The sequence below is a fragment of the Grus americana genome, chromosome 12 (genome assembly GCF_028858705.1).
Source record: "Grus americana isolate bGruAme1 chromosome 12, bGruAme1.mat, whole genome shotgun sequence".
NCBI classification, from domain to species: Eukaryota; Metazoa; Chordata; class Aves; order Gruiformes; family Gruidae; genus Grus; species Grus americana.
The window spans coordinates 14,469,629-14,483,660 of NC_072863.1; the positions used below are offsets into that span (position 1 = coordinate 14,469,629).

At 38.8% G+C, this 14,032-nt stretch overlaps 1 protein-coding gene across 1 annotated transcript; it reads left to right on the forward strand.

The window, feature by feature from the left end:
* The first annotated feature begins 3,942 nt into the window (after positions 1-3,942).
* FMR1NB (FMR1 neighbor) lies at positions 3,943-13,690 on the forward strand. Its single transcript, XM_054839690.1, has 5 exons — positions 3,943-4,012; positions 6,087-6,200; positions 7,382-7,519; positions 10,591-10,687; positions 13,588-13,690. The coding sequence occupies exons 1-5, from the start codon at positions 3,943-3,945 to the stop codon at positions 13,688-13,690; spliced, it is 522 nt and encodes a 173-aa protein (XP_054695665.1).
* Positions 13,691-14,032: the final 342 nt, after the last annotated feature.

Here is a 14,032-nt window from a genome sequence, read left to right on the forward strand (position 1 = left end):
TTGGTAACTTATAAAGTATGGTCTAATGAATTAAAATTATTTTTAAAATAAAGTTCTTTAAAAAGAGTGAGAGGTATTTGTGAGTGATGCCAAAGTCTAAATTCAATAGGGTTAAGCTCAAAGCCTATGAATTACCAAATACTTATGAAAATAGAAAGTTTGTGTTTCCTCTCTTTACTAAATGCATTTTTGATGGTGGGAAGTGAAGATTTTTCAGAGTTGGTATAAAACCTTATCAAGGAAAAAGTCTTTTTATACAGCTTTTTTGAAACAGATAAAAATCTATGAGCATTCATGAGTTCAAGAAGCAAACAGGTTTAGTTTCTTGAATATGGAAATTATTTAAATTATAGGTGAGCTTTTTCAGCTCTTTGTGTCTCTAATACCAGATTTTTGTGTACCATGCTTTCTTTCAACAAGCCAGAAATGAAATTAAGTACTGCGATTATGATACTGAGTGTGACTCTGTGTTCTTCATAGCACTTACTGTGAAAGATAACATACTGCAGTTCAGGAAAATAAGTTTCTCTGCAAAAACCCTTCAGTATTGTATATCAAAAGGGAATAGATTAATTAGCTTCAAATGAGAGTATTCCTCAGTCACTTCAGGGAGCCCTGCTGTATGGTTCTGGTAAGCGGCACTCTGTAGTACTCTGCAAGAGGAGAGGTGGGTCTCAAATTTAGTTTTTCGTCTGTGTATTGTTAAAGATTATGTCTATTTCCAGACACAATAAGACTTGTGGAATACCTGTATTAAGGGATGGGGGGAGATGTTGATACTGCTTCTGGTGGCTACTGTAAAGAATTTTTTTTAAGTGATAAGGCTTAGCTCAATGTAGTTTCTGCAGTAGTGTCTAATCAGCTTGTCTGTGTCCACTTAATAGTAAAAGATGCTAGTCAAAGAGTCTCTTCCAGCAGTATTCACATCCATGAAAATCAGGGTGACTAGAAGAACTCCTAATACCTTCACAGTGTAATGCAACTTTATATATGTTATGTGAAGTGAGGTTAGTTCTTCTGAGGTAAGTGTTCTGAATAGATTCCGGTTTGATCTGCAAGGTGGTTCTTGTCAGAGTTTCACCAGACTGAAGTGTGGTATAGCTTTCACATGACATTTTTATGGTGCTTTCACCATTGAAAGGGTTAGATTTACTACAACAGCTCTTTACTCTTCAGCAGTGTGAGTCTCTCACAGCAGCCTGGCTGTGGATCTTTTGCCTGCATCAGGGGATGAGTCTTTTCTACTAACAATTTTTTTAGATGTACCCCACATCTGTCACTCCTGCTTTCATGGTTATGAAGATCATTCATCTTGAGCAATTCGTGATGGAGATGAATAATTGCTACTAAACCATGAATATGAATTAGTTGCCACTATTACTTTTTTACATTGTTTAAAAATTTCTTTACAATTGGCTTCAAAGTAGTGATTTTTGTGTGCTTTGAGTACTGAATGGAAGTGGATAAAAAAGAGCAACAATTGTAGATGATTTTTTTGTTTCTGTTGAGGGTTCAATAGGACAAGACTTTCTGACATTTTTGCACTGAATAGAAGAAACTGATTTCCAATAAAAGCAGTGAATTTAAAGAAAAAAAAATCCCATTGATATAGTCTGTATAAATGACTAGGAACTTGACTCTTGCAGAAATGGTGTAACAAAGAATTGTTTGGAGTATTGAATGTGCTTTTTTGATTAGTGTACTCAGGTTGAGCCTTAGGTACATGCTATGGTTACAGCAAGGAGACTCAGTAGTCCTAAATATAATAAAAAGATCAATGAAGTGGTAAACAGAAAATGTGGGGACAATTTTCTATGATTCTCAGCAGTCTGAAAAGTCCCATATTTGTGCATCAGAAATGCATCACGCTATACGCAGTGTTCCATGAGAGTAATCAACATGGAAAATCATAATTGCATGTGAAATCATATGCTTCAGTAAATGAAGAGTGACTGTTCCATATTAAACATTTCTATCTCCTCATTGGTACTATTGGCTGTGTTTAGGCTGTGTATAAAATGAAACAATGACATTGAGGATATTGTATATTGGTGCTTATATTAGCAAGCTAATGCTGCATACAAATTAGGTTAAAGTCATCCTTTAAGCTCATTACTCATTTAACTGAAATAAAACCCCACAACATTTGCATGTGAATAAATAACTTTTTTCAAAATCACTTACCTGTTCAGATGGCTGTGTAGCATACATTTTTTTTTTCTAAAACATATCTCTGCTTTAGGCAGCTTGACAGTTTGCAGAACTGCTGATTTTAGGGCATCTGCATTTACTTTAGGTTTCTACATTTTTTTAAGACACTGTTCCTAGTCTATTCAAAGAGCCTCTTTCCTTATAGAAGGAATGGAAATGTCTAAGGAAGATGTGTGTCACTGTGCTTTACTTCAAGTGTGCAGATATTTGGTGAACCTATGGGATCATCCTGTTACCTAATTAATACATGTTTAATGGATTATTGGGAAGCTCTAACTTAAGGACTCAGACCAAACTGTTTTGAGAAGTGTATTTTGATGTCTGGAGGTATCTATTACCTGGTCTGCACAATTAAGTGGTGTTTGTCTTGCACACTGAACTGTGATTTGTAATAGCATAAACTTGATTTTAACTTCATGAATTAGAAGACTATGGGGCTTTGTAACAGTCTTGGGAGGGGGAGCTGATTTTTTTTTTTTGACTCTGTGTGCAGCTTTTTTTCTGGCCCCTCGGATGTATTTATCACATCTGTACTGTTCATTCTGAGCTGCATCATAGTGACAGGGAACCCATTGTGATGAGCTTTGATTCCACACCGTTGTGCGTAAAACATCTGTAGTTGCTGTACTCTGTGGTCTTCCAGTTCCAACAGTAGCGGAGAAGACAGCAAAAGTAGTATGTAACGGGGAAAACTGGAATTGTCTTCATCTCCCTTGTTTTCCTTCTCCCAGGAAGTGTTTTCCAATTTGTCCTGGATGGCATTAGATTTTAATAGATATCCTGGAAAACATGATCCCTGTCATCTTAAGAAATAATTTCACATTTAACTACCCGAGCAAAGTTTCTCTGTGGGACAGAATGTGTGTGTGTATTACTCTACAGAACAGGTACATCCTAAGGCAGGCAGGCTTTCCTCGCTTAGCAGCAGGAGTGCAGAGAGACCAGACCCTTCAACGGCCAATACCCGTGTGAAATGCAATCTTTTCCCTATATAGCACTTCAGAAAATGGGGTTTTACCTTCCTTACAAATGCTAACAAAATAATCTCTAGGTTTAAACTGTCTTAATAACTAAATATATGTGGTAATAATTGAAAAAGGCCTTTTTAGGGTAACAGCAGGAGCAGCAGGCAAAGTGCAATACAGCATCTGGCAAAGCAATCTTCGGGGGTTGGTTAGAGGTAAAAAACCCAGCTTAAACCTGCTGTTAAACTCCTATGAATGACTTGGGGATTTCCAAAAGTATTTTTATCCATAATATCATTTTGAACCACCTTCATTAAAATGCTTTTGTCCAAAGCATCTCATACGCTCTGATTTTGGAAAGACTGAAGGAATGAGCTAAACTAGAATTCAGTTGTAGGCTTCCAACAATTTTTACTTCTTCAGTCCTGATCCTGTTCATTAAAGCTGGATTAAAATTTTAGCTAAGAAGTGATCTTTTTAATATATCAGGTGTCCAGCTCTGAGGCACTTCAGATCATTTTTTTTGGCTAGTCTCTGTTAACAAGATGTCTCCTTTCAAGCTCTCTTTACAAGAGTAATTTCTTCAAATGAATGGAAAAAAAGTTTTTACAGGGTTTGGCCACCTCCTTATTGTAAAAAAAGGTAGTCCTGCTCTGGGCAGCAATCTGCTGTCATGTTTGTTCTAATCCATAAGTATGAAGTTAAGATCAATAATATTTTTACGCATAACCACATACCTATTATTGCTCTTGGTTTTATTGCAGTAATGCTGCTACTTGGCACCCATCTAGTGTGGAACTATGTGGTACTGATACTGCTTTGTAGCATTAATTCAAGTGAGTATTGCAAGGAGAAAAGTATTTTCGTATAGAAGCATCAAGTACTTTTACTAGCATGAAGTTTACAATGTTGTTGACTTAGTAATGATTGAAAAATATTACAAAGAGTTATTTACTCTAGATTGATCAGTCCTGACACTTAAATACAGCAAAATGATGTTTTTTCCCCCAGCCATAGTTCCTGTTTCCATCTTTGTATGACAAACAAATGCTGCTTGTTTCATTCCTGGCAGTGTATCTTGCTTTCATTTTACCTTTGATTATAGATTCTTCTATTTTTCCCCACTTTGACTTTTTTTTTTCCCCAGTGTACAGTTAAAGGTGTTCCTATAACCTGTTGAGATTTGATGTATTTGCTTACTACAGCAGGTGGCTCAAAATAGTTAGCAAAGGTTTTTGGCTGATAACTTGCACTCACACCAGAAGCTAAATTTGGTCATCTGACATGTGTAAAGGATCAGCCCACACATGAAGCTTGCATTTGATCCTTTATGCATTGAGAAACCAGACTTCAGAGACTAGCTTTTCAGATCTTGGTGAAAGGCTCAGTTGCAGCGAGTGTCACTGTAAATTGCTTCTGCAGTATCTAGATGAGGAAGTTGTTCTATCTTAAAAAAAAAAAAAGGGGGGGGGGGGGAGGGCAGGGAGGCAAAAACATTTTTCCGGGGTGCGTGTATGTGTGAGCTCTTAGATATCAATGTGATTCACAAGTATGTGATGCAGCTCAGCTTATATTGATCAGAGGTGCCCGTTAAACCTCTATTTATGGCTTGTGTCTCCTTAAGCTCTCAGGTGAGAGAGTAATGTGTAGGACAGCCACAGTCATATTTTCAGATCTTACCAAACTGTTTGTTGGATACCTCATTTCATTAACATCTTGTTGAAATCATTACAAAAATCTTTAAAATTTTCTGTTCTTCTGTCTTGATTACTGGTGGGGGACTGTGCCATAACTGTTAGTGTGAACTCTGCTGGTTCCATTTCTGTTATATGTTGGTTTCAGATTGTCTATTTTGACATACATTCAATTCTCCCTGCTCTGATGCTGCTTTTTCCCAAGGGAGTTTTGTATGGCATGGAAGAGATGAGTTGTGCCCCAGGTCAAACAGAGAATTTATACACCTGGGGCTCCTGGTGCTGCTAGCTGAAGGATCATCCAAAAGACTGAAGTTGCTCAATACCTTAGTTTTTGGTTAGGCTGTGATCTCACTTCTCTTCACAAGGAACTGTAAAACCATGAAATGGCTTTCAGTAAACTCCATCACTGAAAGCTATTAAAGTTGTGAATGTCTAAGTTTCTCATGGAGAGAGAAAAAAGGCAAGCAAATAGGAATATAGGATTTCTTTTTTTTTTTTTAACTCGGGGTGGAGTGGTTGATTGCCAGCGGAGTCCCACTGTGATACGTACTTTTGGTTTAATGAAAAAGAGATGTAGTGAGGCAACAAGGTTTACTGATGTCACATTTTTTGGAGTAGTGTAAATGAAAGGTGATTGAGAAGTCCCAGAGCCATAAATCACTAGGGTTTGGGAGAATGCTCCGGTACCTCTGTATTCAGGGATGTTTTGCTCTTTTCTACACAGCTGCTGTAGGTCACTTTCTGAAACAAGATGTAGGGATGGATGCATGTTTGGTTGTATCTGATAAGGCCTCCTTTCGCCACTTTCTGTGTTTCAGTTGGGGTCTGGTCTTTAACTAAAACAAAGGCTGAAAGTTTTGCTTGCATACATAAGAGAAATACATCTATAGATGTAACAGAGTTTTCCTGTAACCTGTACCTTATAGGTGAAGAGTAGGGCTTTTTATCTTGACAATTTCCACCTGATTGGATTCTTTAATTTAAATTTCACAGCTTTAGTTCTTTACTCACTGTGGTTCATGAAGCAATTTGAAGTAATGTAATTGAATACAACAGAAGGACTTCTAAGCTTAACCTTGCTGGCCATCAGTAGTCACAATTCCTAATGACTATAAATGCCTTCATAATGAAAGATAATCAGTATGAAAATGTCATTGCATTTAATTAATTATGGATATTTTATGGTAATGAGCTAATCGTTATGAGCTTTCAGGTTTTGCACCACCAACTCAGCATGTTTTAGAAAAAAGTGAAGTGGCACCCAGCAAATTTAACATGAAACTGGAAGATACATATGAACTTCTCTTAAGCTTCTTCAGGCCAGTGAGTAAGTGTCACTTCATCACTGCAGCATGGTTTCTCTCTTCCCTTTCCCCTTCTTTTGCCTCACTTCCAGTCCACCCTCCCACCCCTACCTCTCAGCATTTAGTGCACTTAAAACCCTCAGTCTGATACTGTAAAACTCACTAGATCTCTTCAAAATGGTATTGTAAAATGCCCCTTTGGAACAATCATAAATTTGCTTCCACTGCCTTACTACCCTACTATAAACCCCTTCGTCATCAGTGATGGGATTGTGCTAGAAATGCTGGACAGTTTGGTGTTGGATCCACCTTGCCTAGCGTTGTTGTATCTGACCTGAACTAGTTTTCTAGTCTTCCCATGTATGCATAGGAAGAAAAGGGCAATTTGGCACATCCTAAGTGAGAGAAGGATTTTGCCCCACAGTAGCGTGTCTCCCACTGCTACTGGCTGAGGAAGACTCCAGGGCCTTTAGCATAGACTGAACCCCTCACCTTTTGGACTGCTGAAGTTGATGATGCTTTGCAGCTGCTGTGAAAGTGTCACATAAGGGATGTGATACCAAGTTTGACAGGAATTGAGAGACGTGTGCTATTTATAACTATCCGATATGCTTAAGCCCTTCCCACCGAGGATCTCATGATTATCAATAAATCTGTTATTAAATGGCAAATTTAAAAATTTGCTTAAATATTTTGTTCAAAACCAAGATTGGATATCTTGGGGGTTTGTTCCTATCGGCTGATTTTCAGCTGCATGTAGAAATATGCAATTAGTGCCAGAGATGATTAGTTGCAATATATTCTATGCTGGGCCCTTCAAAAAAAAAATTGTCTTAAATTTCTGTTTTCTTTTTTTAATTAGAAACAGTCCAGTCAGAAATTTAGTTTGTCTTTCCCACTTACTTGACAAACCTAAGTACAAAGAAGGGGTACAATGGTGCTTAGATTCACTTTTTTTAAAATGTTTCTTACTGAAACAAAGCAAATTATTTAAGATCTTATATGACATGATTTTAGCTTTTCTGTTAATTTTAATATAAAGATTTATTCGGTTTTGGGAGAGAACATACATGAAGGTCAATGATACTGTTCTCTGGCAGACTTACCCTATCAAATCATATTAGAGACACCAAAATGACAACTTCCCTCTACTTAACATTGCTCCTAGAATAAAGAACTTACATGTTACTTCTTTTTTTTAAAGCATGCCGTCACAAAGACGAAAAAACTTTAATTCCTTGCCATGTAGGAGAGAGCCTTAACACAACTGAATGCTTGGAAAATAAATGTTGTCCTTCCAAAGCCAGCCATGAACTGAAATGTTACATGCCGTTTAAAGACAGTAAGTATGCTTGTGTAGATTACTGCCTCATGCTCCATGCCAAATGCTGCTTCTGGTCAGACAATGTGATTTTCATTTCTGTTTCTTCCTTTTTAGTTTTTAGCTGGGACATTGGGGAAAAAAAAATCTTTAGGAAAGTAGTGCAACTCTAGAACAAATCATCAGAAAGGTGGTGGAGTCACCATCCTTGGAGGTTTTCAAGACTTGGCTAGACAAAGACACAACACCTCATGTTGGTTGTAGCCTTGCTTCAGGAAGAAGGTTGGTCTACATCATGTGCAGAAGTCTCTTACAACCAAAATTTCTGTGATTCTGTGTTCTCAAATTCTAGTCTTAACACAATATTTTACTGTTTTTTCTTTGAGCATAGACTTGGTGTGCATGACTTTATTTTTTTTTCTCTCTCATATGAAGGAACGAAGCAAACTATTTTTGTGCGTCATACATTTGCACATAACTCTGTGGTAATCTCTGCTTTAGTGAATCATAGAATCATAGAATGGTTTGGGTTGGAAGGGACCTCGAAGATCATCTAGTTCCAACCCCTTGCCATGGGCAGGGACACCCTCCACTAGAGCACGTTGCCCAAAGCCTCATCCAACCTGGCCTTAAACACTTCCAGGGATGGGGCAGCCACAGCTTCTCTGGGCAACCTGTTCCAGTGCCTCACCACCCTCACAGTAAAGAATTTCTTTCTAACATCTAATCTAAGTTGACCTTCCTTCAGCTTAAACCCGTCACCCCTTGTCCTGTCACTACACTCCCTGATAAACAGTCCCTCACCATCTTTCCTGTAGGGCCCTTCAGGTGCTGGAAGGCCACAATTAGATCTCCCCGGGGCCGCCTTTTCTCCAGGCTGAACAACCCCAACTCTCTCAGCCTGTCCTCATAGGAGAGGTGCTCCAGCCCTCTGATCAGCTTTGTGGCCTCCTCTGGACTCTCCTCCAACAGCTCAATGTCTCTCCTGTACTGGGGCCCCCAGAGCTGGACGCAGTACTCCAGGCGGGGTCTCACAAGAGCGGAGTAGAGGGGCAGGATCACCTCCCTCAGCCTGCTGGTCACGCCTCTTTTGATGCAGCCCAGGACACGGTTGGCTTTCTGGGCTGCAAGTGCACACTGCCAGCTCATGTTGAGCTTCTCATCAATCAATACCCCCAAGTCCTTCTCCTCGGGGCTGCTTTCAATCCATTCCTCGCCCAGCCTGTAGTTGTGAAAGGGTTGAATCAAATCTAAATTTTTGTCATAACTTTTTTCCTGTTTGTACAGCTTTGTAGAAACGGTTGTTGCTTTTCACAGTGAAGTTGCTTCAACAAACTGAAGAATGCAAAAAAGTTAAAGACTTTTTGTTAGACACAGAATCACTGAGTTGGGAAGAGACCACTGAAGAACATACAGTCCAATTCTCCCTGCTCAAGCAGGGTCAGCTATAACATTCCCAGGGCTGTGTCCAGTCAGGTTTTGAATATGTCCGAGGACAGAGACTCCACAATCTCTCTGGGCAGCCCATCCCAGTGTTTATTGTTTGAATCCTCACAGTAAAAAATTAAAAAAAAAAAAACCTTACGTTCAGGTGGAATTTTGTGTCTTAGTGTCCTTTGCCTCATGCCCTGATACTAGACATGTATCTCATGGTTTTCTGTCAAGAACAATGTCAAGATATTAGAGTGATAGTTCAACATTCATCATAGACTTAAATAGGAACAGAGGCAAATATTACCACATTTTTTCTAACACAGGAATTCCTGTTATATTGTATCCATTTTTTCACCAACAGTTAAGCAGGAAGAATTCTCAGGCACAAGCAGTCATGCCAAACATGGATGTTAATTTAGTAAAAAGAAACCATAATATAGAACTTAATGGTTTAGGTCTTTCTGATATAATTCAGCATACCTCCATTGATTTCAGAGATGATATCCAGTTTTCAGGAAGAGCTGACTTAATACGGATATGAAACCCCAAGGGAATACTTGTAAGCTAACATGAATTCACTGCCTGCTTGTTTGTGCTTGTTCAGAAGCGAGCAGAGGTCAGGATCAAACTTGGCAATTTTTCTTGTAGTTGAGCAGCTCCACATTCCAGTGCTAGGGCAGCTGTAATTACTCCTAGCTAGATAACTTTTAATAGAGGAAAGTACCACTCAGTGCGAGACCATCAGAATCTGTTTGTTAGTTAGGGGCATACTGCAGAAATGAAATGTTTTAATAATATCCATTTCCCACTTGGGCCTTTATGTTATGTATAAAAGACACTTCACTATAGCAAGAGGGAAAGCTGTACAGTGAAAATTATAGCTCTTTTGCTCATTTTTAGGACATACTCAAGCAAATGTTAAAATTAAATATGCTTATTCAGCTGTGACTGTTGGATTCCTCATTCCAGTTACGTTTTTATTGTTTGGACAATATCAAGGGATGACTATTTTACAGAATTATTTGTTCCTAGATTAATTAGCTACTTGAATGCTCCTGGATGTACAACATATGTCCAAAGAAAATACAAACAGTTACTGCCCTGGGAGCACATGGTGTTTGCCTTGTAGCAATCTGTTGACAAAATAGAAGCACTTAGCAGATATTAGACTCATGGTACTTGCGTTTCTGTAAGATGGTCACAGGCTGCATACTCGAATGGTTCTTATCTGGGAGCTTTTGCTTAAATTTCACTAAGAATAAAATAAGGCTTTAAGAAAATGCAGCAAAAGTTATGAACTGAAATCGATAAATAGCATTCATTTGCATGATTTTGTCTCCATTCTTAAAGAAGCTTCTAAAGGACTTTGAATTTTTTTAATTAATTTTTTTGTAATTCTTATTTATTTCCCCCATGCCCTGGGCTCACTCAATCTCTAGTTGCTTCTGAAACTAACCAAATGCTTGGACTATTCAAACTCAAGGCAAATTTGAGTCTTAATCTTTCTCATCTGAGCTCATTTCTAACACCTACTTTTTTCCATTGTGTTGCTGGCTGAGATACATACAAGTCTGTCTTAGAGGCTAATCTGTCATCTATACTTCAATATATATCGCAGAATGATTCATAACTAATGCAAACTTGTGCTGACTCTACAGATATGCAACTGACATTTCGACTGCTTGTGCTCACGGCAGGAGGATTTTTGATTTTGGGGTGTCTACCGTTCTGTTGTTGTGCCTGTTTGCAGAGAAGGTAAGCGTTAGAGCATGACCAGGCCAAATTTAACTTGAGTTTGGCTCTGCAGGAGGTGGATCCTCTCCTGGGCTGATATGCTGAGGTATGGAAGACCAGGCTTTTGCTCCCTTGATTCTCCAGTTATCTTCCCCCACTTTCTGCCCCTGCTCCCCACCAAAGGCTAGTATATCCGCATATGTTAAAGGAACTTGGTTTCCACTCTTCTCCTCTTTGGCAGGAAGGCAACACCAATAACTGGCAGTTGTGAGCAAAAGAGATGGCCAATGATAGTTAAGAGCAAACCAAGCTATCAGGCAGCCTTCAACACTGCACACAGTCCATCCCCATCAACCCAGAATAGGTTCTTAGGACACAGTGTCCTGAGCGCAAAGAAAACCCAGAACATCAGTAAAAAACAAAAGGGAAGTTTTGAGGAAAAGTTAATTTCACTTTGTAACATAAGTTTAAACAGAAACAAGTGAGAGAACTTCTGCCACTTGCCCAGCTCTCAAAAGTCACAGGGAGAAGGGAGACAAAAATGGTTCTTTTACTGCTGCCTTCAAAGGCGCTTCTACAAAAGGGTGATGGTGCCTATGGTAAACAATTGACTGCTGCGCAGGAAATGACATGTGCAAGCAGGAATGAGTTACCTGAAAGATAATAGGGAAGAAAATAATGAGAAAAAGCAGTTTGTAAAGAGCAACAAGTAGAAATGTGTGTGTGTAGGATAGACCTAGAGTTATGCGGTAAGACACAGAAGGAAAGAACAAAGTAGTAGACCTGAACAGAGTAAGAGAGACGGACTGGGGAATGCTTGGGAGAAAAGCAAATTAATTATTTCTGATGCTTGTAGGGTGTGGTGCATTTTTTTCAATGTATAGGGCACACTACAACCTGTGAGTGCTATGTAAGCAGTTTAGTGTTTGATATTGTGAAGAGTTTCGGCATGTGTATATGCTCTTATAATGGCAAAATATAAGTGCCACAACATCAAAATTATTGAACTAAGACAGAATGTATTAACATAACTGTGCTTTATTTTTCTAAGGTGGAAGTTCATATTGAATGGCTGATGCTGTGGCTTGGTTAATATGACAGAATTGTCTTTTTTGTGAAGGGTATTTTTTTTCCCCCCAAGTGTTAAACTTTTGCTTTACTAAGATATTAGTAGTCTGTGTGGGATCATGTACATGCACGTACACACACACATAGACTTTACTAATGCGGCTGCTTAGCAGATGGCCGTTTGCTATGAAGTTCCACATTTAGACAAAACCTGCTGTGAAAATCTCCACATTACATCTTACACTGTGCTCAACAGCTGATGTTCAGCATACAGATAGCTGCACTGAGTCATCAGTGACTCTGAAAACAGGAGGCAAAGAATTAACATGAAATTATCATAAATTTTCTGGAAAATGAATTAATATGTGTTCATTTTGAGAGAATTCACATTAATGTTTAAATGATCATTTCTGTGTTTTTTCATAGCCAGTGAAACTAGGAATATTGCTGTTCTGCTCTGACTTGGGTTTTGCTTTGTTTTTTAATGCAGTGATTAACCAGATGCTAAATGGTTTTAATTTCCAACATCATATATTTGAGTTCTAGGAAAGGAGCAATCCTATAACATTGCAACTTTGAGTTTTACCAGTTTTAGAGACATTTGATAGAGGATATGGCTTTGAAAAGCATTCCTTTAATGAGCCTAAACCCTTCTCTCTGGATGGAAATGCTTTTGTTTTCAACGTTGTATGGTCATTGTTGAGAAGGTCCTACGTACAATGCCAAAACTCTACTGCAATGGACCTGCACAAAAGTAAAAACTGTTCTCTAGAGTTATCAAAAAGTAAGAGGGCTTTTGCTGATGTAATTTGGGATAATTGATTAGTTTCACTGTGCTGCTTCTAGAGCAAATTCCAAGGTTTCCCATAGGAGTCTCTATTTATATTAAAAAAAAAAAAAAGAGAGAGAGACACAGACACCAAACCTGGGTGACTGGCCCTGGAAAGCTTTTGCAGGCACTTGTGCTGCGTAGCTAGCAGTGGCAGTTTGTCAAGAGGTGCCCAGGACTACAACAGCAGGGGTAATTCCATAACATGCCCACACTAAGAACATGTAGGAGCATGGAATTCCTGTAAAATTGATAGAGGGAGCCAAGTACTCCTCCCCTTGCCACACTTGATCAGCACTGGTAATTTCCCGAGTCAGTGGGGCTTTGTTACTCCACATCCCCACTGATGAACTGGGTATTTGCCTCCTTCCAATGGTAGTTTTCATGCAGCAAGCAGAATCTACATGTGCCCGTTCCCTGGTAATCGATAGTTTCTCGTGTGCAATCAACATAACATGTCTCTTCTTGAGCTGCGCACTCTGATGCTTTTGCTGTCCATAACTGTGCTATCCTATCTTATTTCTCTTGGTTTTGTTAGTCTTCACTAACAACCACATGCAATGATGGGTAGATGAAGACACTAAAATCTAGGAAAACGCAGGTGCACTTAACTAGTGCTGTATTTAAATAATACTGTGTAAATTTTAAAAATACAGCAAGAATTAGGAAAGTCTTCATTTCTTTCTGCTGAATTCCTAGTACAGGTGTGGAAAGCAGGCAGTAGAATTTGGTTGGCTAGTTACTGGGGAAATTTCTGGTGATGGTTGCGTTATATGAATCAGAAGGTGAGCTGAAATTCATGAAAAAAATGTAAGAAATGGGGAAAGCTTATTGAAATGCTTTTTCTAGCCTTAATCTGTCTATGTTCTAGTGATGAAATCTTGTGATGGCTCCTGAAATCAACTGTAGCTTTGCAGGTTTTTTTCACTGGAGCTAGGATTTCACAGCTAAAGTCTAGGTCATCTTCTCCAAGTTCCTTCTTTGGAAGTCAACCAATTTCAGCTGTTGTTTTAATACATTGCAGTCAATGCGTCAATCCTCTGCGAAGGGCCAACAATGAAGTAAAGCAAATTGTGTGGAAGAAAAGAGCACATAGCGAAGACGTTTATGGCCGTTTACCAAATTGACTTAAGAAAGGCTCTAAGAACCATAAGAACAAACAAAAAGGTAAACCAACCTTGGAGTATTCTTTTATTCTTTCAGTTTAGAATTGTTGTCTTATATCAGTTCTGTACAGGATACTAAACATTTGCAGTACTAAAATGCCTGTTGATTCCTAGTCCAGTAGAGTTTGTCAAAAGGCACTGTTTGTCAGGGATCACCTTCAATTTCTGTTGTGGGAGAAGTAATGAGTCTGCAAGAATTTGATTGCTGTCCTGGGATGCTAAATGACAGCAGAGCAAGCCATGGACAATATTACAGTCCTAGGTTTAAGTCCTCTGCCATTTCGGTGTTCCTTATTCCACGTG